At 45.9% G+C, this 24,702-nt stretch overlaps 1 protein-coding gene across 6 annotated transcripts in view; it reads right to left on the reverse strand.

Annotated features, from left to right (window-relative positions):
- Positions 1-24,702, reverse strand: part of ITPRID1 (ITPR interacting domain containing 1) — a 77,735-nt gene that overhangs the window by 9,097 nt on the left and 43,936 nt on the right. For 4 of the 6 annotated variants that reach the window (XM_053264827.1, XM_053264823.1, XM_053264824.1 and 1 more), the window contains 4 exons: positions 10,318-10,400; positions 5,739-7,250; positions 1,417-1,544; positions 100-211 (listed from right to left, as the gene is read on the reverse strand). In XM_053264827.1, coding sequence (XP_053120802.1) covers positions 100-211; positions 1,417-1,544; positions 5,739-7,250; positions 10,318-10,400 — 1,835 coding nt within the window. The remainder of the gene's footprint in view (positions 1-99; positions 212-1,416; positions 1,545-5,738; positions 7,251-10,317; positions 10,401-24,702) is intronic. The other 2 variants (XM_053264826.1, XM_053264825.1) reach the window with 1 other exon arrangement.

Raw genomic sequence — 24,702 nt, forward strand, 5'->3', positions numbered from 1 at the left:
ATGCTGAAGTACTGGTTACAATTCATCTTATAGTGCTTGGCTGCAGCCCGCAAACACTATTCATGATAGCCCCATGCAGAGGATCATTACAGAACGTACCATTAGAATTCCCTCTCTAACCTGGCGAGTACGATCCTGTAGCTGGCATTCCAATTCAGCAACCTCTTGACGAACTGCTTGCCGCAAAATCTGCAGCCGTCTTCTTTCCTCTCTATGGTAGGTGGCAGAGTGACAAAACAGAAAGGCAACCCTTAGTGAAACCTCTAGTTTCTTTAAAATCAGCAAACTGTGTTTCAGAGATACCGGCAATTGTATAAAATATTAATTAAACTTGACACAGTATTATATTGCCTATATGCAACAGCACTAATGATCAATCCCCTTTTCCATGGGATTGTATTGGAAGCCCTTTCTATGAAGCTCTCACTTTCCTGGAATTTGTTATTATAGGAATGACTAACAGCACCCATTTAAGGCAATTTAAATACAAGCGGTGGTTAGCAGTTTAGATTGTGACTCCTTTGGGAACAGATAACCATCTTCTTTATCATTTTTTCTATGTAAACTGCTTTGAGAACTTTGTTGAAATGTAGTACATACAATAAATACCATACGGTAAATATCTATAGTGGTAGTAGCTGTAGTAATAATTGAAGCAGCAGGGGAAAATATCACCCGTTTTTGGCACTGTATTACCTAGAATGATTCCTGTGTCTCCTTTGTTCTCTTTTTAAAAAAAACCATTCTATTCTGAAGCTTAAAGCTGAAGTTTAAATATTATGCATAGTTTTAAAAGGTGACATGCCCTTCCATATACAGACATGTTGATGAGATTCTCATGATCGGCCAAAAGTGGGCTAAGGGAGCCTAGCCTGCTTTGGGGCAAGCGTGAAAACCATCGGGCTTGCAGACGAGCCCAGTTTCCTCAAAGTGGGTAACCCACTTAGGTAGCCCTCCCCTTAGATGAGGTTAGCGGAGTGAGTGCTCTGCTAACCCTGTCTATTTGATTGTGTATTGCCATGGTGCGGCTCCGCGCCGTGGCAACACATGAGGAGACCCCTGCCAGGAGGCTGAAACAAGCCCCCCAGCCCTCGGGGTCTCTCCAGGATGCCCCGTGCACTTGCCCGGGGTATCACGGAACTTCCGGGGGCCATGTGGCCCCCGATCCCCGCAGCCCCCGCCGGCACCGTGATGGAACTGGCAGTCATGTGGGTGGCCGATTCGGCCACCCAGGGCTGCCGGCATGCTCGTCTGTGGGGAGAGCAGGCTAAGCCCGCTCTCCCCACTAACCCCATTCAGGCAAATCTCACTGATTGTGAGATTCACCTCATTGTGAAAGTGCTTTTTGTAGAGCTTCACACTAGATCAAATGCGGTGCTAAGCCATGTTAGCTGCATATGTATGCAATGCTATTACCGTCCTTCATCCGACATCCTGCTGGAAAAGAGAGCCTCTTGTTCTATCAGGTTCTGTTCAATCTCATCCAGACGTTCTCGAAATCTTTGGCATGAATTTCTCATAACTTCGATTTCATGGACTGTGCACTAAACATAAGATCAAGAAGACGCAACAGTTGACTATGTTTTTTTAAAAAATCTTCCAGAGGCAGATAAATAGAATGGTCTGTTGCAGACAGTTTGAGTAAGAGAAGTCTCAAGAAGACTTCTGTCCAACACCCTTGGACAGAATCAACTAATGGAAGCCTACTGAAGCCTATGGCTTTGCATACAAACAGTCAGGAGCGTAGCTATAACTGAATAAGAGTCGGGGGGAGGGGGACAAATGTTCCTGGCCTTTTGAGGGAAGGGGGCCCACTGGCTGAGTGACAGCTTGTTCTTCACTTCTCCCTCCCACTACTGCAGCTCACTGTCATGCTTTTGGCTCCTGATCAGAGGACTGATCTCTGCTTTTAAAAAAGAACCAGGAAGTATACATGTAGGTAGTAGTAGTGTCTGTCTGTCTGTCTATCTATCCATCCCCTGCCCAAGCTGAGGAATGAACACAGGCAAGTGTATGTGCGTGTGACTGTTTGACTATGTGGTATTATTTCTATAGATATAACAGAAAATTTCTATAGAGAAATGGTGTACCAAAAATATTTCATTTTTCACCATGTCCCTGCAGTGCTACAGCAAAGACATGAGTGCATGGGGAGGAGACGAAGGTACATAGGAACATAGGAAGCTGCCTCATACTGAATCGGACCATTGGTCCATCTAGCTTAGTATTGTCTGCACAGAGTGGCAGCAGCTTCTCCAAGGTTGTAGGCAGGAGTCTCTCTCAGCCCTATCTTGGAGATGCCAGGGAGGGAACTTATAACCTTCTGCATGCAAGCATGCAGGTACTCTTCCCAGAGTAGCCCATCCACTAAGGAGAATAGTGGTCTCCCATTCAAATGCAAACAAGTGTGGACCCTGCTTAGCCAAGAGGGCAATTCATGCTTGCTACCACAAGACCAGCTCTCCTCCCTTAGACATGGTAGGAGGGCCAGGGGCCCATATCCACTTTCCTCCCAGAGCCCACTCCAACTTTTTTACACCCCCTCAGACAGTTAACTATGCACACCTACAGATAACTATGTCCATAATTACTCACAGTGTCAAGCAACTGAACCAACTATGTCAAACATGTCCCAGCTATGAACTCATAAGAGTTCTCCTCTGTGGACCAATATCTGTCCTAGTTCATTGCCATGTTGTACAACATTTTCGTAATCTTAGTGGGAGGCCGAAGGAGGACTAGCTTTCCTCATGTTACCTCTGTTATTATTTTTTCTTGTTTACACAGTCAGACAGGTGTTATTGACAATAATTAATAATTATTATTAATAAATAATAATGATAATAATTATTATCATTATTGTAATATAATAATAATAATAATTATTATTATTATTATTATTATTATTATTATTATTATTATTATTAATTCAATTTCTATACCTCCCTTCCAAAAATGGCTCAGGGCGGTTTACACAGAGAAACAACAAATAAATAAGATGGGTTCCTGTCCCCAAAGGGCTCACAATCTAAATTGTGATCTATTGTTGCATCTATTCATGCTGCTTTAGTAAAGAATGTGATCCAGAAACCCCATATTCACATCTCATATATATAGACAGTATATGTGCACAGTGGTTTAGGAGAAAGGAGGATGGAAAGGGCAAAAATAATGTAATTTAATCTTGACTCAATGCAGTGTTGTGAGCCTTGTATTCCCTTTTAGTTTTACTGAGGAAAAAATATATGGCTACTATCCACCAGCCATGAAAATGTAAACTGGGGTCATTCCATCTGAAAGGGCTTCTTGGTCAGTTGTGAGTGATTTATGAAACATTGCCATCTTGTGGACATTGACAAATGTCAGAGATCTGCAGAAAAATAATGCAATGTAGAAAATATGTCATATATGGCAGATCAGTGATGTGAAATCCATTTCCCTCCATTCATAAATATGCTGTTTACATTTTAACCAGCAGAGCTCAAACCTTCTCACCTACCATCTGAGCTTCAAAGGGAAACAGGTCAGTGTAGGCAGGATATTCAGGCCCTCCTTGAAGCAAGGTTGCACATGGTCTGAAAATGAAGTGGGCACTGTCTGTTGGAAACATGCCATGTACTCCTTGCTTTCTCTTTTCAGGTAGAACTGGGGACCACACACAGGCCTACTCAGAGAACAGTTCTGTGTACACTGAACACATGGAGAGGGGAGCAGGATGGCCCCACCGTCAACCTCACATTCATCCAAACCTCTGAACAGAATCTATATAATTTGCACACATATTGGTCCTGTAGATACGATTTGGAATTCTGCAACAACAACAACAACAACAACAAACAGACTGATGGTTCTGCACTGCCTTCACCCCTGCTTTGTCTAAAACTCCATCTGTGGTGTTTTAGAACACTGTTCTGCTCCGACTTAAAATTGTGCAATTTCACTTGCATGACGTGATGTCCTTTGGAAATAATGGGCATTGTGCTGCATAACTGTGATGGTGCAATTTTAAGTCAGAGCAGAACAGGGCTGTTCCACAACATCACAGACTGTGTTTTAGACAATGCAGGGAATGGGGACTGCTGAACCATCCATGTTATCCTGAGGAGAATGTCAGCCAGAGTTCCCAAACACATGGAGAGAGCCTACACATCTACAAGCTGTGAGCAGATTTGTTCAGATGGTTGGCTGAATGTGAAGGGTGGGGGGGGGGGGGAGAAGCTGGTGCGAGCTCACTGCCGATTCCATGCATTTACTCTATGTGAATTCACTATCTGATTATGGCTATAACAGCAGATCATATTAGGGTTGCCAACCTTTGATTACAAAAACACGCAGGAGGAGAACTGGTCTACAGGAGGAGAGCTGATCTTGTGGTAAAAGTAAAGTGTGCTGTTGAGTGGGTGTTGACTCCTGGTGACCATAGAGCCCTGTGGTTGTCTTTGGTAGAATACAGCAGGGGTTTACTATTGCCTCCTCCCGTGCAGTATGAGATGATGCCTTTCAGCATCTTCCTGTATCGCTGCTGCTCGATAACGGTGTTTCCCATAGTCTGGGTAACATACCGGCAGGGATTCGAACCGGCAACCTCTGGCTTGGTAGTCAAGCCATATCCCCGCTGCACCATTATGTGGCATGATCTAGCAAGCATGAATTGTCCCCTTTGCTAAGCAGGATCCACCCTTGCTTGCATTTGAATGGGAGACTACATGTACGATATTCGCCTCAGGGGCTGGAGCTGCTCTGCTTGCATGCAGAAGGTTCCAAGTTCCCTCCCTCGCACTTCCAAGATAGGGCTGAGAGAAACTCCTGCCTGCAGCCTTGGAGAAGCCGCTGCCTATCTGTGTAGACAATACTGAGCTAGATGGCCCAATGGTCTGACTCGGCATAAGCCACCTTCCTGTGTACATACTGGAGGTCCAGAAGCAGCACCAACTCAATGGGAAATGCAGTGAGGTGATTGCCTCAGATGACAGGTTGGTGGAGGCAATGCTGGGTGCCCCATGGCTGCCTCTGTCACCTTCCATCCACCTCACTGTGTGGCCTCCACCTGGTGGCAGCACCTTATCACATAGGCTCCTGCCTCCTCCGCCTGTATCTCCCTGCCATTTGAACAGAGCATTAGGAAGTATTTGTTGGGGGTGGGCATTTTAGGAGGTGTGGAGGGAAATTGATTTGTGGCATGCTTTGTATTCCATGGAAGTTGAAGGAGTAGATCGGGGGTGTGTGTGTGTGTGTGATTAGGGGTTAAGGGAGGAAATTGGTGAGCGGTGCACTTAATGTGCCGTTCTGGAGCAGGAGATCAGGGATGTGCATGAGGGAGAAATCTGGTGTGTGGTGTGCTCTATGTAATGCATGATTTGAGGACAGCAACTCATAACACTGCTTCAGGAGCTGGTGGGTGGAGGCTTGGGCTGGGCTTCGCCTGAGGGCAGGGCCAGATGAGATGAAAGGATGTCGAAATGTGGTGGACTCGAGTAGAGTTTAAAGGAAGTGAGTGAATCAGTGCTGCTTCTAGCACCTCCAGTATGTACATAGGAACAAACGAAGCTGGCTTCTACTGAGTCAGACCAGTGGTCTACTAGCTGTCATGACAAGGGTGAATCTAAGATGGAATCTGGCAAGTCAAGGATAATGTCAGGGCAGGCTGGCAAAATCTGTGGTTCAGTGGTATTCCAAACCTCTATCTTGTTTATCTACAGAACACTGTTTTGCGGACAGAACCAGTAAAAGATACCCACAGAAGAAATATTTCTTATTGCTGTGTCCTGCAGGAGCTTCAGTGTTTTCAGAAGCTGCAGCTCGATGGTGGTGTGAGACGAGCAACATGCCACTGGATATTTGCATGACGGAGCTAATGGTAAAGGCCACAGCAAACAGCAGTGGTGGGAGCTCGAAGGACAGCTTGAAGGACAGCTCGAAGGACAGCAGTGCCCTCTGTGCTGGGCACACCAAATATGAAAAGGTTCATGGCAGGGAGCTTTGTATTTTCCATAAAGTCCCGTATCTAGAGAAGCTGATTTCACAAGATGGCTATGCCCATAAAATGAAGGAAGAACATGAAACAGGGGGAGAGTCTCTCTCTTTCTTTGGCTCCTGTCAGTTTGAATAGATGCCTCCTTCATTTGCTTATCTTCTTCCTTTGAAGCACCCAGTACTGAAGTAATGAGAGGCTCATCCTCAGAATGTTGGGACACTTTGGATGTAAAATCCATCGACTGGCCTGTCAGCGTAGCTTCACCCAAGGAGATGTTCTGAATATTTGACACCAGTCTTGAAGGCATCTGGACAGTTACAGATTTAAAAGATTTAGCGTTCATTCCAAAGCCAGGGACACTTTCATCTCTGTCCAGTTCTGTGCCTGCTGATAATATATCTAAGGAGTGAAATCCTCTTCTTTCAAAGCAATAAGGAGAAAAGCTAGTATCCTGAAGAGGACTTCTTGAAATAACACTGGAGCCATGATGTGTAGCTACAACTTTATGCTTAGTTTCTGATACCCTAGTAACATCCAGAGGTCTACCGCCACTATTTAAATCAACATCCAGTTTGGAAGAATCCTTACAACCACTTACAACTTCTGTGACTGGAATGGGGGGATCCAACTTCCTGTAAGCATTCATATCACACCACTGTCCTTCCACACATTCTGCAATACCTTCCAGAACATCTTTACATACAGTTTCTTCTTCAGTCAAAGGTTCCTCCATTTCTTTCCTATCCTCAGAGATTTGACCATCACTGAGTCTGATAGAAGCCATGAAACTTTCCTCATTGGAAACAGACCCTACATTTTTGTGCATTTCACTACAGTATGGGAGGCAGCTCCTTTCTGAATGACTATTATCAGCTGGATCCACATCGACACTATTACAGCATGAAACACAGTCTTGTACACAACTACCTTCTTTCTCCAGTTCTCCTCTTCCACTTTGAATCTCATCCTCCTCATCGATCTCATGTACTGTTTCACTGGCGGCAACTTCAGATGGGCCACTGAAGCTCTCCTGCAGATCATCTTCTTCGTTTATGGAATAAAAGATTTCCTCCCCCTGAAAGGTATGTTCTCTGCTCAAACTGGGTGATAATAAAACAGTGCTACTATCTCCTGTTAAGGTAGCGCTGGCAACAGGGCCCTCTATATGGAACTGAAAATCCTGGCTAGTCAGAACTGAATCTTTACTGTGTCTCAGAAATGCTTGACTGTCATGAGAACTGCAGCCAAGTCTCAAGTTTCCAGGCAAAGATGGGACCTAAAAGAAAAAGAAGACTGTTTTAACTTTGCTACAGTTTCTCCATAATTGCTCAATTCAGCATTTCTCCATTGTTGTTTAGCCTACTTTCTGAAGGGAAGAAGACCCATGCGTGTTTGTCCTTGTAGCCATATGTCCTCCTCTAATAGATTTTAGGTTTACATTGCGATACAAACCAACATTGCAGCACATGGGAGAAAGTCCTAGCAGAGTCCAATGCAGTCTTTACTTTTCCTTGCCTATCTGCCATGTTGTTACAAGATGGTGGCCACTCAAAGTATAAACAAGACCCATTTGTAACCCATGTGCTGCCAATTGGATACTGGGGATGTGCGAAACGTTTCAGATACAGAACGATCTGTACCCGAAACAGCCAATTTCGGGTGATTCGGAGCCGAACCGAATCACCCTTCTGGCCCTCCGAAATTTTTCATAGCCGAACCGAATCACCTCCGTTTTGGCTCAGAATATTCGGATTTTCAGATTTGGACGTCTATTTGAATTTCCCGTCTTTTTGCCTCCCATTGACTTCAATGCAAAAAGGTCTGAAATTCTTCTACTCGAACTTTGGGTCCCAGGGGCAAAATAGTGGGGTGGTAGTGCCTAATGGGTGGAGGCTGCCACCCCAATTGCAGAGGGATTGGGCAAAGGGCTGATTTTTGGTGAATTTTTGAAATTTTAGTGTCTTTGGGGCAGATTGGGGGCATAACGTGGGATCTGGGACAAAAGAGTGGGGTGAGGTGGTAGTGCCTAATGGGTGGAGGCTACCACTCCAATTGCAGAGTGATTGGGCAAAGGGCTGATTTTTGGTGAATTTCTGAAGTTTATGCGTCTTTAAGGTTTCCCCCCATTAGGTATATTGGAGGGTGTATCGCTTCACATCGGGGGGAAAGGGGTGGCCTAGAGCAGGGTGGGGTTGATGGTAGTGCAGAGTAGGGGCAAGGAAGCTACCTGAATTTTTTCAAAGGATTTGTGCAGAGGACAGATTTTTAGTGAATTGTTGAAGTTTACGCGTCTTTAAGGTTTTTCCTCATAAGGTATAATAATGGAGCTTTCAGCAGCCCCATAAGTGCACTTGGGGGGTGCTGGGGTGGCCCAGAGCAAGTGGTGGTGTAGTGCACATAGGGTGCCAACCACGCCCATGGGTTTCTAACCCATGGGGTACTTGGTTCTGTTGTTTCTGAGGTGTTCTGAGTGTGGATTCTATGATAGCAAATAAGAGTGGATTCATGATGTCTCATTGAAAATCTCATTTGCTATCATAGAATCCACACTCAGAATACCTCAGAAACAACAGAACCCTGTACGCCATGGGTTAGAAACCCATGGGGGTGGTTGGTATCCTACTGTATGTGCACTACATCACCACTCGCTCTGGGCCACCCCAGCACCCCCCAAGTGCACTTATGGGGCTGCTGAAAGCTCCATTATTATACCTTATGAGGAAAAACCTTAAAGACGCGTAAACTTCAACAATTCACTAAAAATCAGCCCTCTGCCCAAATCCTTTGAAAAAATTCAGGTAGCTTCCTTGCCCCTACCCGGCACTACCACCAACCCCACACTGCTCTAGTCCACCCCTTTCCCCCCGACGTGAAGCGATACACCCTCCATTATACCTAATGGGGGAAAACCTTAAAAAATCAGCCCTCTGCCCAATACCCCTGAAATTTGGGTGGTAGCCTCCACCCATTGGACCTACCACCCCACCTCACTATTTTGCCCCTGGGACCCGTTTTTAATCCGAATCTATTCAGATTCAGATTAATTCGGATCCGAATCGAATCAGGGGTGATTCGGATGGGCCATATTCGGATACAGAACAGAACAGGGGTGTTTCAGTTCGGATTCGAATTGAAACACCGAAAATCCGAATTGCACACCCCTATTGGATACAGTACATGGGAGTGTTTCTCGGTAAGTCACCACGTTAAACCCCTGCTAACTGGGCAAAGAGGCACCTTTTACCGTGGTGATTCTCTTTATTTAGCAGGGGGAGAGTAACTAGCCCTATCCACCCCCAGCACAGTATTTCCAGTGACTGTTGCTGGTGTCTGCCTTATGTTTCGTTTTAGAATGTGAGCCCTTTGGGGACAGGGAGCCATCTTATTTATTTGTTATTTCTCTTTGTAAACCACCCAGAGCTATTTTTGGAAGGGCAGTATAGAAATCGAAACAACAACAACAACAACACACACACATACACAGTAGGTTCCTTTAGTTTTGCTCAGAACTACTTGTTTATTTACTAGAACTGCCATGATATTCTCTCACTACAGTAAAAGCATATGTGGATGTTGAGTTCAAAGGCTCTCCCACAGTAGGAAGACAATAGTCCAGAAGAGCTTTAATCTACCCTTCTAAATCTGTAATCCAATGCACATTGACTTAAGAGTGAATCAGTGTGCTTTACTTGATTGAAATCAGTGGGACTTATTTCAGAGTAAATATGCATAGGGTTAGGCTGTCCAGCCACACTAAAATAGTCCAGAGCTGACCACTCTCAGCGGCAGTTCTGAATGGTTGCTTAAAGAAGCCGTTTGAGGGATGTGACTTCTAGTGTTTTTTGGTAGAGTGCTGAGAGTCTGAGATACTGTTGGTGCTGAGAATTATCCGCTCAAGTAACAGTGGGGAGAAAGCAAAACAGAACATTCTCGTGCATTTGACACTGGGGTTAGGGCTTTCATTAGAAAAACTTCCCAACAGACTTTTAGTCCCCAGCAACTCACTTTGCTAGGAAATAGGCAATGAAAGTACTGGGAATCAAAAAGTGATATTTAGTAATAAAGTCCAAAACTAGATTTTTACTTCTATTGTCTTAAAGTACTGAAAAAGAAAGTTGGGATGTGGATTTTATATATTCCCTTTTCCCTGGGGTGGAGAAAGACGGGGTGGGGGAGAGGGAGAGATTTCTATATCAGGCGGTATAGAAATACAATAGATAGATAGATAGATAGATAAAGCAATCAACTCATGGTAGTTGAGCTTCCATCTTGCAAACCTCAAACCCTCCCCCAAACACTCAACATCATTCTTCATGGGTTTTGGCTTCCCAATCCCTATTTACCTGTAGAGGTAAGGGCTCTGAAGAGTCTTCTAGAAATCCGCTGCTGTCAGACTGGCAACTGTTTGTTCTTGTCACGATCATAGCTATAGTTAGAACAACAAAGATGCAATGAAAACTAATTCAAATTACATACTAAGATTTTTTAAAAAACAACAAATGGATGATTTCAGCATATTCTGCTTAAATGGCCGAGAGAGAGAGAGAGAGAGAGAGAGAGAGAGAGAGAGAGAGAGAGAGAGAGATATTTTCACTTCTGTTGTCCTAACGTATTGAAAAAGAACGTTGGGATGTGTATTTTATATATTCCCATTTCTCTGGGGTGGAGAGAGAGAGAGAGAGAGAGAGAGAGAGAGAGAGAGAGAGAGAGAAAAGCCGGTCAACAGGCTGTCCATCAAGCCAGGGAAGACACTTTACATACACACAAGACCCTGTCCACAAGCTTGCATCTAAAGAGATAGCTATGTCAGGAAAACGAACAAAGAGATGGGGTAAGGAAAGACACAGAAGAGTGGTAGGGGTATGCATGGAACCTGCTGGCCCAGTTCAGTTCAAGTCCGAACTGGACCCAAACCAGACTGGGCCAGTTCGGTCCAGCACCCACTCAAACCCCACCCCACCCATGACCCAGGCCATGCAGGGGCCATTTGTGCATGTGTGGCAGCCTCCAAATGGCCACTGCACCAGGGGAAAGGCCTGGAAAGGGCCAAAGACCACCCGAACCGGGTAATGGCTGTAAGAACAGAGGCTGGAGGGGGGAAGGGAACCTCCGTGGACCCAGTGCCACCCCAGAGAAGCCCCCCGGAAGGGGTAAGTTGAAAAAAAAAAGATTTTTTAAATTGGGTTTTAAAAAAAAACACTATTTGGTCCACGAACCTCCCGAACAGCTGGTGGTTCGGCTCAACCCTGAACTGCTGAACCCAACCAGCTTGAAGTCGAACTGGTTTGTTTCTGAACCAGTTCGCACACCCCTAAAGAGTGGCAAGCTAAAATCACACCAAATTGGGAGAAGCCTGGGAGAGAAACATGACTCTTGATTTGCTTCTTAGAGTGGGAGGGACTGAATTTAAAAAACACACATGGTTTTGCAGTATGTGTAGAGGGACAATTCTGATGAACACCTCTCACATATGATTAAAGGGTGTGCTGAGAATACATCAGTACATCCTTTAATGATTTTGGGATGCGTGCATTCTTGCTGCGGTGCCAAAGTTTTCCTATGTAGAGGGCCATGTTTACCTGAACCTGACCAAAGGCAGGAGACAGCATGTGTAATCCTTGTTCTTACTTGGGTTTTTTTTTTTTAAGAATGTAGGAAGTAGTATAAAGAGAAATGAAAGGAGAAAAGAGTAATAGAGTAGGCCACAAGGTTGAGTAACAACATTCTCTGAAAACATCTGAGAAAGAACATGCCTTTGCCACGTGGCAGATACTTGGCATCTCTGAGCATCTCTGCTTTTCCACTAGTTCATTTCACAGTATTGCGGTAACATTTAAAGGCCACCCACCACGTGGGAGGGGCCAATTAGGCCCTTCTCATGCCGCCATTGCCCAGCCGAGATTGGGGCAACAATCATATGACAAAGAGCTGTGGGTGGTGATGGGCCTTTCAATATTACTTCAAGGCCCTGGAATGAACTCACAGAAAAGTGGTCTACATGCCACTTCTGTAATAAAGGGCATCTCTGATAAAACAGAATTCTGACCCACCAAAATGCTTCAGGATAAGAACCCAATGGCTTTGAGGGGACATTATTGCACATCACCTGAGGGATGCTGCCAAAAATGGCCTCACTATGGTGTCCAGGCACAGGAGATGTGGGTGATGGAGCAGTAGGGGCACAGTGGTTGCACACACACGCTTGAGACCTCTGAGCTTTTAAAGAGATAGGCATAACCTCTTTGTGGAAACCTGGCAACCCTTGGTTCCCTAGACAAAATACAGCTCTGGCAGTGAACGCTATCCCCAACCAAGACTAAAACCTACACATGTTCTTGTTTGGGCTGATTTTTCATAGTGGGGTATTGTTCTTCTAACATTTTATCAGAGCAGCATTTTATCTTCCCAACAGACCCATGAGGTAGGCAGTGTTAAAAAGCTTACTCAAAGTCACCCAAGTGAGTTTCATAACCGAAGGTTGGGTTTGAAGCTGAGCTTCCCCTGTCAAGATGTAACACAGACTCGGGTTGCTGCCCCACACTGACTCTCCTTACAGTTTTCTATTGCAGTCTGGCAATACAATTTACGTGTTAATCTTCCTAAGATTTTTGTGGTGGTGGTGGTGGTATTTTGATTTAGTTTAAGTTTATTTATTGCAGCAGATATCCAAAGGCCTTCGTAACAAAGATAAACCCATTTCTACCACCTTCTATTACAGGATATATATTTTTAAGAGCTGTAAAACAAAGATCATGGTTGCTTATTAACCTTAATAAACTCCACACTAATTTTAACTGCCATCAAAGCAAACGAAACACAAGAAGCAATGGAGGACTGCAGCACTATACTATAAAAACAATGGCGATGTATTCCAAAGTTCGTGCTGTAAACCAGGGATTCTTAAATTTGCGTCCCCAGATATTGTTGGACTATATTTCCCATCTGAATTCCCAAGGAGAGTTGTAGTCCAATAAAACCTGAGCACCCAAGGAGTTAGGAATCTTTGATGTCAATGATGCATTTTCAGCAAATGTAACTTTCACATCGCAGATTTTTATCCTGTATTAAAAGGGAGCCCTTTCCTCTTACAGCCTCATTGGGAAATTAGACTTATGGGGTGGGGGAGGGGAATCCCTATACAGTTTTACTCATATACAAAATTCTTCTTGTAAATAGAGCAGGTTCTTCAGACCCATTTAGCCCATTTGATGTAATGCTGAAGATTTAGCCAGCTTAAAGGTTTTATTGTGCTCAGCAATTGCATATTCCAGAAATGTATGTAAAATATCAGTACAATGTCCCTGTTGCATGAAAGCTACAAAACAAGCTCCCTCAGGAGTCAGACCAAACAAGCAAATAAGCAACATGTAACTGCACAAAATAATGACCAGCAGGTGGCAGCAGCAGATAAACCTCCAATGTAGCAGCCTGAGGAAGACTTTTTACAAGGTTGCTACAAGCAGCCTGAGGAACACCTTTTGCTTGGAGATTCTCTGTACTGTACCTCCAGAGTTTGGCCAGTGTCTTAATGTCCAGGGTTGTGCAAACCATTTCAACTGGTTCGAGCCTGAACCAGTCCGGCCCTCCCAAAAGCGGAGGGGGGGGCGTCCGAGATCGAGCTGAACTGTCCCAGTTTCAATGAGATGGTTCAACGGCTTCTAGTGCTTGTAAAGGGAAACCCTGTAAGGGAGAACATTACAGGGGTTAAAAAGGCTAGGTGGGTGAGGGTTACCTTACCCACAGTGGTGATGCAGTTCCTTAGGGGAGGCGGCGAGGTGGTGGCAGCTCCTCTAGGCCCCGCCGGCCCGCCACTCCAAGGAGCTGTGCTGCCCCTGTGGGTGAGGTAACCTCCAGCCCGTTCCCTGCCCGGCCTTTTAAAACCCCATAGAGTTCCCTCACAGTCACTGTAAAAGAGAATCCTTACTGGATTCCCCTTTACAAGCACTAGAACCAGGGTGGAACCATTTCAATCCATTCTGACCCCAGTTCTAGACACAAACCAAACTGCCAGCCGGTTTGGCAGAAGCAGTAAGCGGCTTGGTTCGAGTCCGGTTCGGACTCGAACCAAACTGCCCAGAGTGGTTCCGTGCATACCCTTATTAATGTCATTGTTCATCTTGACTGTATAAACAGCAATGGAGCAGAAAGCTTTTTGAGATTAAGGCTTTAATCTTATTTGGGAGCAAGTCCCATTGAATTCAGTCAGCCTTACTTCTGAGCAACACACAGATCAGATGTTAAGATAATATATGATACTACAAGAGGTTTTTTAATGCTCTGTTGGCAGCAGAGTGATGTGTACACTTTAGTACTGAGGATAATTCTGGGGAAAACATTAAATGTGTTTTCTAGCATTAAACCAGTCTACGAGGATTTAAGATGGTGTTGACCCACAAACTTCAAAAGAAAAAAAGAAAAGAAAAGCCTAGGGGATTTTACACTCAAATGTTCCAGATCACTCAATTGTAATAAGTGCTAAAAAATTTTTTTTTCAAAATTTGGAAATCTAATTTTCAAAATTTGGAATTTGATGTTGAGATTTGATACCAAAATTCAACATTCCAATTTTGGAATCAAAATAAAAAATTAAGCCTGGCTACAATGAAGTTAGCTAGTATAATTTTTACTAAATTATGTTGTAAGTCAGCTGTAAAATTCTGATTGCATTTGTTGTCAGATATTTTTCATTATTGGTTACATAGCTACAAAATCTTGTTAAATGTTCTCAGAAATGTCAATTCTGACAAATACAGGATACTATTGCATGTAAAATATAGTCAAATGCCAACTGCCACATATATGCTCAAATACATACTGCTGCTGCATGTTGTGTCAAATATTATTGACACCTGACTGCTGTTTATCAGATGCTGTAAATCATATTTGCTGCTGCATGAGATCAGATGCTGTCAGTTACTGTCTGCTATTGCAAAACTCTGGATATCAAATGTAGATACTCAAGAACAGATATTTGCAGAGGGGAACTCTGGTGAAAATTTGGGAGAGACAAATAATTCCAGCTAGTAGAGCAGATAATAAATGCAAGAAACATAGAGTCCTTTTAATGTGAATAAGCAGAATTCGGTTCTTTAATATATCTCACCTGTGTCATCTGCAAGACCAGTCTTTAATAATACTTGTCAGCATTCTTGAAGTTGTTGCCACATCAAAATTCCAAAAATAATAGACATTCAAAGCCTGCGTGTGAACCTTCTACTATGAAGTTCAATGCAGCTGCAGCATTCTGAAATAAGGGCATCCTTTCCATTATGCTTGCGGGGCTATTAGGTTCCAAACTCGTACTTTAAACCAAGTGACATTATTTAAAATAAAGGACCATCTGGCAACTCTAGACTGAAGTCAGAAAGGCAGCCTCAGTAGTAACTGGCATTAAGTCAGTCTGATTCCACAGATCTCTCTACTAAGAGCACAAAATATGTTAGTGTTACCTTGCAATCTACACTGTTTAAAAAAATTCCTATTCAGTAATCAAAGCATTTGAATAACCTAGAACTGAACAGACTGTACAAAGCAAACTCAAGAAACAGGGATGGCATGAGTTGTGACATAGGATTTTTCCATTTGATCAATCTATGGCCAATTAGTGTCTAGTGGTTATTCAGTTATTGTACGGGATTCAGGCATTTCCCCTCAAAATAGTTCTTCTGCTGCAGAGAGATCTTGCTGTTTTCAAGCAAAATGAAATATCTTGCTTCTGGGAGAATGTAAGTTGGTTCCAGCTAGGGGTGTGCGAAATGACTGTTCAGCCCAGACTGTCATTTGGGAGGCTGCGTATGTGCGTGTTGGAGTGGCTGCAGCTGCCGCCGATGTGTCCGCAGCTGCCTCTGCCATCCCTGGTTCATCCTTTTTCAAGGTAAAAGATTCCCCTTTTGCCTCCCCGCCCCCCACGTGCTTTTTAGGCTAGAGAATCCCCTAGATGAAGACCATCTTCTGGCAATGGGGTGGGTGTGGGGGTGGGTGGGTTGGTTTAGGAGAAAGCAACATATGCTGTGGCACCCCATGATATAAAACATCAAACAAGGATGCATAGCCTTTGCCTTGGAAATCACTGGGCAATGCAATTTGTTCCAATTTGATTTTTCATCTTGTAGGAAATATAACATTCATATGTTACCTTTGTTGGCTCTTTTGCGCATGTAACTGCGATGCCTGTTGCAAAATCAGGCCAGGAACACCATCTTTGAGAGAAATCGCTGTGGGGGAATTGGAGGGGAAGGATTAAGCACCCCTTCTCTCACTGACTGCCTCTCCCTTGTAGGTTCCTTTCCTGAAGCCACTTTGCACAAGTGGTACTGGGGTTTGCAGGCACAAAACAGAAAATGTGCTCCTGCTTTCAGAGTGCAATATTCTAAATTATTATATTCCATCGTATTCCATATGAACTTCCATCAAGGAAGTAGATGGGTTTTTGATACGACAGGTGCTATGTATCTTGTAGCTGTACCACAAATTCACTTTTCCTTGCAGACATTTATGTCTCTTGATGAAGAAAAGTGTGATGTCTGAAGTTAGCTTGGGGCTTCTCTCTTTCTTGAGCTGGTTTGTCCAGTCTGTTCAGTTCTAAGTCATTCAAATGCCGGATTCTCCTTTACAAGTATACCCATCGAGCTGGCCCATGGGGAGTTCTTCGAATCGGGGGCAGGGGTGCTCTGGTTCAAACTCGGACTGCCCGAACTGGGCCGGCTTAATGTCGAGCCCGGCTCAATGTGAGTCAGCTCACACAACCCTAGTTCCAGCTAGCATGCCCATTATTGTAGGCTCAGAACAGAATGTGAATCTTTTAAGTGTCGTGGGAACCTATTAAGTACACTCTGGAGTTTTCCAGATTACCCTCTACAACCAAATGCTTCGGATCAAATTGAAAATGATCCCCAGAATCTACAACGGAAAATACAACAATGGACATACAACATTATAGAACACTAACTCACAGGGATAAAACCCGAAACAAGGCATCCAAAATGTGAACGGTATCCAGCTGACAGCGTAGGGACTGCGGTGTCGCAACACAGGAAGTACGGAAGCACACTTAGCAGATACGCTGTGACACTATTGTAGCGGTTAATCTGGAAAGCGCGCCTATGACACTGCCAGAGACAAGCAAGTCACACAACATTCTCACCATTCACATGATGGAGTCTGTGCAGAATGTAGGAGTTCTCCAGAAATGGTTCTATCTGCCAAGTGAGGGAAGGCCCCACTTTGCATAGTGCACGATTCCAACTAGCATCTAAAGTAGTCTGTGAAAGCGAACTTTTAACAACCTTGTAAAGCTCTTTTAAAATCATTTTAAAACAATAATTTTCATGTCCTCAGTGAATATATGTTTTCCTCCTGTTAGGGTACAGTGTCAGAGCACACCAGTGCTAGTTTTAAAATAAAATTCTCTACCCAGCACTGCCCCACTATGTTAAGGATCGTTAAAAAGTCCCCCCCCCGCCACCAAAAAAAATTATTACAGGCTATGTAAGCCCCACTGAAGTGCTTATTGAAACCCATCTACAAATATGAAATGTGCCAGCTATCATCCCTACAGCAAGGCAATCTCCCCAATCTTATGAGGGGAGGGGATATCACAGGACTGACATGATACTGGGGACTGAGTAAGTAGAGCACTCTGGATAACATCTAGGCTCTCTTGAAAATAAACCGGGCCACTACTGAACACTGTGGATTGTGTGTTGTAGGGGGAAAGGCATCATACCAAAGCTCATTTTTGTAGGATAAAGGGGCTTAGTTCATCCACTCATTATCTACATGATTTTATTTTTGACTAGTGTTTCAGGCCCGTTGTGATAACGGGCGCTAGTAGGGGAGAGTTCCCCCCCCGCCCCACTTCCTCTGGCCTCCCCCCCCCACGCCCTCCCAGCTGGTCGAGACTTCCTTACCCAAAGCAGCCCGCGACAGTCGGGCGATCAAAAATCCATTTTTTGCGAAGAAGAGAGGAGCTCCGGAACAGAGCTCCTCTCTGTGCTAAGCCAATGCCCAAACTGCTGCTATGGACGCAAAGGACGCAATAGGTGTCCTTTGCGCCCAAAGCACCACTTCGGGGAGAGACTTAGCACAGAGAGGAGCTCTGTTCGGGAGCTCCTCTCTTCTTCGCAAAAACAGCTTTTAGTTCGCCTGACTGTCGCGGGCTGCTTCGGGTAAGGAGGTCTCGGCCAGCTGGGAGGGCGGTTGGCGGCCATGGCGGCGGCCGCGGAGGCATTCTTCTGGGCCGTTTTGGCCCTTAATCATTTGCGGGGGGGAGCGGGGAAGGAGTATGTGGGCAGCTGGGAGGGCGGGAGAGTGGGCGGTGGCGGTGGTGGTGGCCGGGCAGACTCTGGGGGCGGCGCTGCCGGTCCGGTCCGCCCCCGCCTCACATTCCCGGCCGGTCTCCCCGGACGGGCAAGGGCCCCAAGGACTCGCAGCCGCCTGGCTGCGGCGGCGGTGCCAGGCCTCGGCGGCGGCTCTGCCGCCACCTCGGCCGGCTTACCCCGTCACCTCCTCCCCCCGCCCGGCTTCGGCGGCGCGGCTCCACCGCCGCCTTGGCCGCGCTGCGTCCTCTGGCCGAGGCGGCGGCTTCGCCGCCGCCTCGGCCAGTCTCCTCCTTCCCCGCATTCCCGGCTTCTTCGGGGCGGCCGCTTCTGGCCGCCCAAGATGGCCACCGGGTGCCGGCCCTCATGTCTCCCTTGCCCTGTTTTGCGCCTGCGCTTCGCGCAGGCGCAGAACAGGGCAGGGAGGCACGAACACACGCTTGGTGCCCGTCCACGGACGGACACCAAGCGTTTTATTAGAGAGGATGGGCGGGCTGGTACCAACCAGCGCAGGAACCCCCACCCCAGTGCCGGACCAAAGCTTCGCAGTTCTGTGCACATCCCTACACATCTTTTGGATTCCTTTGTAGGGTTATGTTTGGAGTTGGGGGTTCCCTTTGCCCATGGGGAGACTGAGGGACCTGTCACCAGCTTGACCTTTCTTGGCACTGAGCTGGATACTCGGGCAGGGTGTTCTAGGCTCCCAGGGGAAAAGCTGGCTGTTTTGAGGGCCCTTTTGGCCAAATGCTCACAGGTTCAAAGGGTACCCTGAGACAGCTGCAAATCCTTGTGAGCCATCTTAATTTTGCATGTCGGGTGGTTGCCCCCGGCCCTGCATTTTTGCAGCACCTCACTGATGCAACAAAGGGGGTTAGGGAGCCACATTTTTAGATTCATGTCACTGCTCCTATGAGGGCAGATATGCAGCTGTGGGCAGCCTTCCTTGACTCTTATAATGGGGTGTCTTTTTGAAGAGATACATTGCTGTTGGAAGCTGACCTGCAGGTACCATCTGATGCTGCTGGGGGTCTTGGCTTTGGGGTGTTTTTCAGGGGGTGTTGGTGTGCAGCTAGGTGGCCTGACCAGTGGGTGGTCACAGGTGTCACTAGGGATTTGACATTTTTAGAGTTTTTCCTGATAGTGGTAGCAGTACACACATGGGCTGACCAGTTTAAAAACTCCATGGTAAAATTCTGGTGTAACAATCAGGCTACGGTGATTAATAGGCAAATGTCCAAGTCCCCCAGGGTTATGCACTTAGTCAGGGCTTTTGCACTAGCTTGTCTTAAGAACAACATGCTATTCGTTGCGCGTCACGTCCCGGGTGTTCGGAACGGCCTGGCGGATGCACTATCTCACAGGGGTGTAACTATAATAGGGCAAGGGGAGACAGTTGTCTGGGGGCCCACTGCCTTGGGGGGGGCCCCCAGAGGCAAGTCACATGACTGACTCCCCCAGCCACGCACCCGCCTGGGCTTCCTTCAGTTGCATTCATCCTCCAAAATTGATGTGAGTGTTAAGACCTGGAGCTACCAGAACAGCATGTCTTTCTCTAGTACCATGAAATGACTTGCATCATCCACAATTTACAAAACCTTTAAAAAAATAATTTAGGATGATGTTCTATTGTGGCACATATATATGCTTTTTGTTACCACTATTCAGCCTCATTTAAGATTTCTTTCCTTCATGAGCTGAGCTTCAATGAGGAGGGGGGCCATTTTAAAATATTGTCTCTGGGCCCACTCCAACCTTGCTACGCCCCTGCTATCTCATTTTCAGGTGCACCGTTTTCGCCATCTGGCACCTGGAGCAGCACAGCACCCAGACAGGATGCCTCAGTGGCTGTGGAGCCTTGGCGTGTAGAAGTGCACAGAGCAATTTCATCATTCTTAGCTCCTAGCACATGGGCAGACCATTATAGGACATTCAGGGCCTTCCAGGATTTTAGGGCACAGGTAGGACTTGACCAGGTGTGGCCTGCACCTCCAGATCACCTAATGCAGTATTTAGTCCATTTGAGAGCATGTGGCTTGATTTCAGGGACCTTATGCGGCCATACGACAGCTCTCACATTCATCGCCAAGGCCCAGGGGATACCGGATTTCACGGGGGACATCAGGATCAGGTGTATGTTGGAGGGACGGTCTAGGGAGACACCAGTTAGAATTGATGAGTGCAGGCCCCTTTGCGGCAGTGCAGGTTGCGATTGAGCAGTTAACTAGTATTTGTTTATCTCCTTATGAGGCAGTGCTCTTTCAAGCAGTGATGCTTGTGGCAGTCTTTGGAGCATTCAGGGCTAGCAAGCTTTTTCCTTAGGGGAGTGGGGGTCCCTCAGGTAGGGTCATGCAGTTTAGGGACGTCGTTTTACGGTCTGGTTGTGTGCAGTTGCTGTTGCGTTTTTCTAAGACAGATCAGAGGGGCTGGGGGCATACTGTCGTGCTACATCATACAGATGACCCAAAGCTTTGCCCTGTGGGGGCTCTTGAGCGATATGTGGCCCTGCGAGTGTCAAGGGAGGGTTGCCTCTTCATGCACACTGATGGCAGGCCCCTTTCTCAATTTCAGTTTTGGGCCATGGTCTGCAAGGCCCTGGTGGCAGCTGGGGTCTCTACTATGCGTTTGTCATTGCATTCCTTTCACATTGGTGCAGCTTCTGCGGCTTCTCATTTAGGTTTTCCTGGTGCTGACATTCAGCAGATTGGCTGATTCAAGTGTGTACAAGCGCTACGTACGTTAAGTTTTTTTGGAAACAGTTACTTGTGTTGTTTTTCTTCTTGCAGGAGAGGTGAAGCTGGCTTAGTGAGCCCAAATCCTCATTCTGGGGCACTCCATGTGTTCCGTTCCCACAGGGCGGCATGTGGGTGTGAGCCTGGAACACAGCTAGGACTGGGGAGGTAGGCCTCGATCTCATGGATCGGCCATAGGGGTATGGCATTTGCCCAATTTTTGCCTGTGTTCCAGGAATATTTGGAGATTAACTCTCCTCCTGACATATTGTTGCTTCACCTTGGGGAGAATAATTTGGTTCTTCAGTCAGGACTGTCCCTTATTCACAGGGCCCAGGAGAACATACAGTTGGTCCAACGGTGGTTCCTGGACTTAGTTGTGATTTGGTCCAAGCTGCTACAGCTCAGGGTTTGGAGTGGGGTGGTGAGACCAGGAAGGACTGATGTTGCACATAGAAAAGTTAACGTTGCGCTTACCCTGTTTGTGGAATCCCTGGGGAGTAGGTGCTTAGAACATCCGGACATCATTTTTACATCTGCCGAGTTGTATAGGGGCGATGGGGTTCACTTGGCGCCAGTGGGCACGCAGAATTTTTTGGAAGATCTGAAGTGGGGATTGGCTGCTGCACTGCGTGGCTGGTGGGCAGTGCGGGGGGTTAAGCTAGGCTAACCCCCACTGTGGCAGGAACAGTGCGGCGGGAAGAACCAGCTGAATTGTAGTGAACACCTTTAGGTAAGCGTTTGGCTACTGAATGGGCAGGTTTGTTCTCTAGAGACTTCGCGGCTCAGGGAATTCAGACCTTGCACGCTCTACTCTGTTGGGTGACACCCTGCAGAAAGCTTGGTGGCTTCTGGTGGGTGCCGCTAAGGGCAGAGAGCTGGCCTTAGATTGGCTAAGAAGGGCAACTTCTGCTTTAGAGCAATGGGGGCTGTGTGGAGCCAGGGTGCATCACCAGTTCTTATTAGGCAAGGCACACCCTGATAGGGCCTGTCTTTAGTGCAGCAGTGTGGTGGGTGAAGCGCCAATCCCATCTAACATCTGTCTCGGTTCTGATCAATAAATTGTGGCCCTTTATTACCATACACTTTTCTCTCATGTCTTATTGGGATGTGGGAGCAATTGCCAGTCTTTGAGTAACTGTGAGGTTAACAACAGCACTTCAAGATGCCAAACAATTTAACAATAGCATTTGATCTCCTTTCTGTCAATGACACATCTTTGTTGGATTCTCACAAACTCCCTCTGTTCCAGTTGCTGATATTGTCTTCATCTCATTAACTGGCTTTAGTCCAGTTTCTAAGCCTTGCCAAACAGGGGGGAAAGCTGACATCTGTGTTGACTTCTAAGGAAAGTGAGATGGAAAACTATGAGTATGAGAAGCACAGAGATGACACTGCAGACCTCCTCCTTCAGCAATTTCCAAACTATGTTGAATGAAAGCGTGTCAGAAGAACGGAGTGCTTGAGAATTCTACAACCAATAGGTCTTGAAGGAAGAACAACAGAAGAAGACCATCTACTGGCAACTGGGGGGGAGGGCAGGGAGAGGAGAAAGCAACATATGCTATAGCACCCATGATATAAAATATGAAACAAGGATGCATAGACTTTGCCCTGGAAATCACTGGGCAATGCAATTTGTTCAAATTTGATTTTTCATCTTGTGAGAAATTTCCCATCCATATGTTACCTTTGCTGGCTCTTTTGCGCATGTAACTGTAATGCCAGAGCAGGAAGTATTCCAGCATACAGACCCTTCTTTCTGTTGCAAAAAGGAACAGGAACAGGAACAGGAACAGGCCAGGAACGCCATCTTTGAGAAAAATCGCTGTGGGGGAACTGGAGAAGGATTAAGCACCCTTTCTCTCATCGACTGCTTTTCCCTTGTAGGTTCCCCCCTTGAAGCCACTTTGGTCAAGTGGTACTGGGGTTTGAAGGCACAAAACAGAAAATGTGCTTCTGCTTTCAGAATGCTTCTGCTTTCAGTTACACTTAGTCAAGGAAGCTGATGACTTTTTGATACAACGGATTCCTTTTACCTTGCAGCTGCACCAGAACTTCACTGATCTTTGCAGAAATTTAAGTCTCTTGCTGAAGAGAGAAGTGATGTCTCAAGTTAGCTCGAGGCTTCTCCTGAAGCCATTCAGCTTTTTAAGATTTTGCAACTCATGTCACACACCACAGCCATATCTCAAATTCCAGTGTAAACTGGATAACGAGAAGTCATTAATAGGCAAGCAGAGGTGGTCTAATTTGCAGGCAAGGAGAGGAGAAGACAAGTTTGGCAGCTCTGTGTCTGTGAGTGATAAAGTGACATGATCTTATATACTTGAGTAGAAGTGGCAGGGTAATATGGAAGAGGTGGCAGCCTGGGACCTCTATGACAGGCTGTTGGTGATAGCAGAAGAGTCACACATGAAATCATTTGGATATGATGCATAACTTGTCTACACTCGGATTATGCTGGCAAATTCCCAGTACATTACAGCAGCTAAATCATTGTTATATCACTCAGCAGAGAATACATGTTCTCCACTCATCAAGATTGGTTGGTAAACCTTTTAATAACCCTCTCCCTCCTCCTCTACACATATTCCCTTTTGCCATCATTTGATGGTGATATGATGATTATCACCAAAAGCTTCCCCAGACAGCAGGTTTTACCACGGGTTTACTGTGAGTTGAAAGTTGCCCCACAAAACCAAAACTGGATTTTAAAATCCCGGATATAAATTGGGCTAAACTTTACCGCACAATGAAAAACCCAAATTGTATGAGAAGTGATCCCCGATAGCTCGCAGGGACTTTGGGGGTAAATTTGGCCAATATGTGAATGCACATCTCCATTCCGGAAGAGCTGCAAACTAAAAGCCAGGTGTGAAAGGCTTCTCAAGTGTAATAGATGCAGTGCAGGACAGCAGGAAATCCATAAAAAGATCATGAAGGCTACAATGCGACAACAGAACAAATCATGAGAAGGAAGTATCACTACCTGAGAGCAGTGGAGGCCAATGAGGGGTTCAGCTGGTATTAAATAGTTCTGGGGGAGGAGATGCATGTAGCCACCATGGAGAAAGGGGCAGTGAGGTCAGCACTCTGCAGTTGTTGACAGCTGTTGATTGGCCAACAGTGACCTCCACAGGCACCTTGAATCATTGGCCCATGCACATATGGGTCACTGCACAGTGCTGAGGGCCTGTCTCAAACATATGCACACAACACCTCTCCTAAGAATGTGAGGAACCTCTCCCTTTGACTCCTGCTTATTTGCAATATCTACTTACTGCCTGTCACGTGTCTCACTGGACTTTGCTGCCTAGGAGCTTGCAGCATCAGGTAGACTTGGACAGTCAATATCACTTCTATGATGAGGAGTGACATATGCAGTTGCTACAGAAGATTAGTGTGTCACAAGACCAGCAGGGTGGGGAACAACAGATTCACTGGCAGACCTGGCTCCGGATTTCTCTGTTGGACATCCCCAGTGCACCAAACAGCTGGAGAATGGTGCCAAGGGTATTTTCCAATTGATAAATAGAAGGCAGGAGAAATGAGATTAACATCTTGCCACCCACTGCTTTTCCCTCTAACACTCTCCTTTCTTTAAGCCATTTCCCCCTCAAAATGTAGCAAACACAAATCTGTAACCTTGGCTGAGGACGGTGGATGGTAGAGAAGCATG

The sequence above is a fragment of the Hemicordylus capensis genome, chromosome 6, assembly GCF_027244095.1.
Source record: "Hemicordylus capensis ecotype Gifberg chromosome 6, rHemCap1.1.pri, whole genome shotgun sequence".
Taxonomy (NCBI): Eukaryota; Metazoa; Chordata; class Lepidosauria; order Squamata; family Cordylidae; genus Hemicordylus; species Hemicordylus capensis.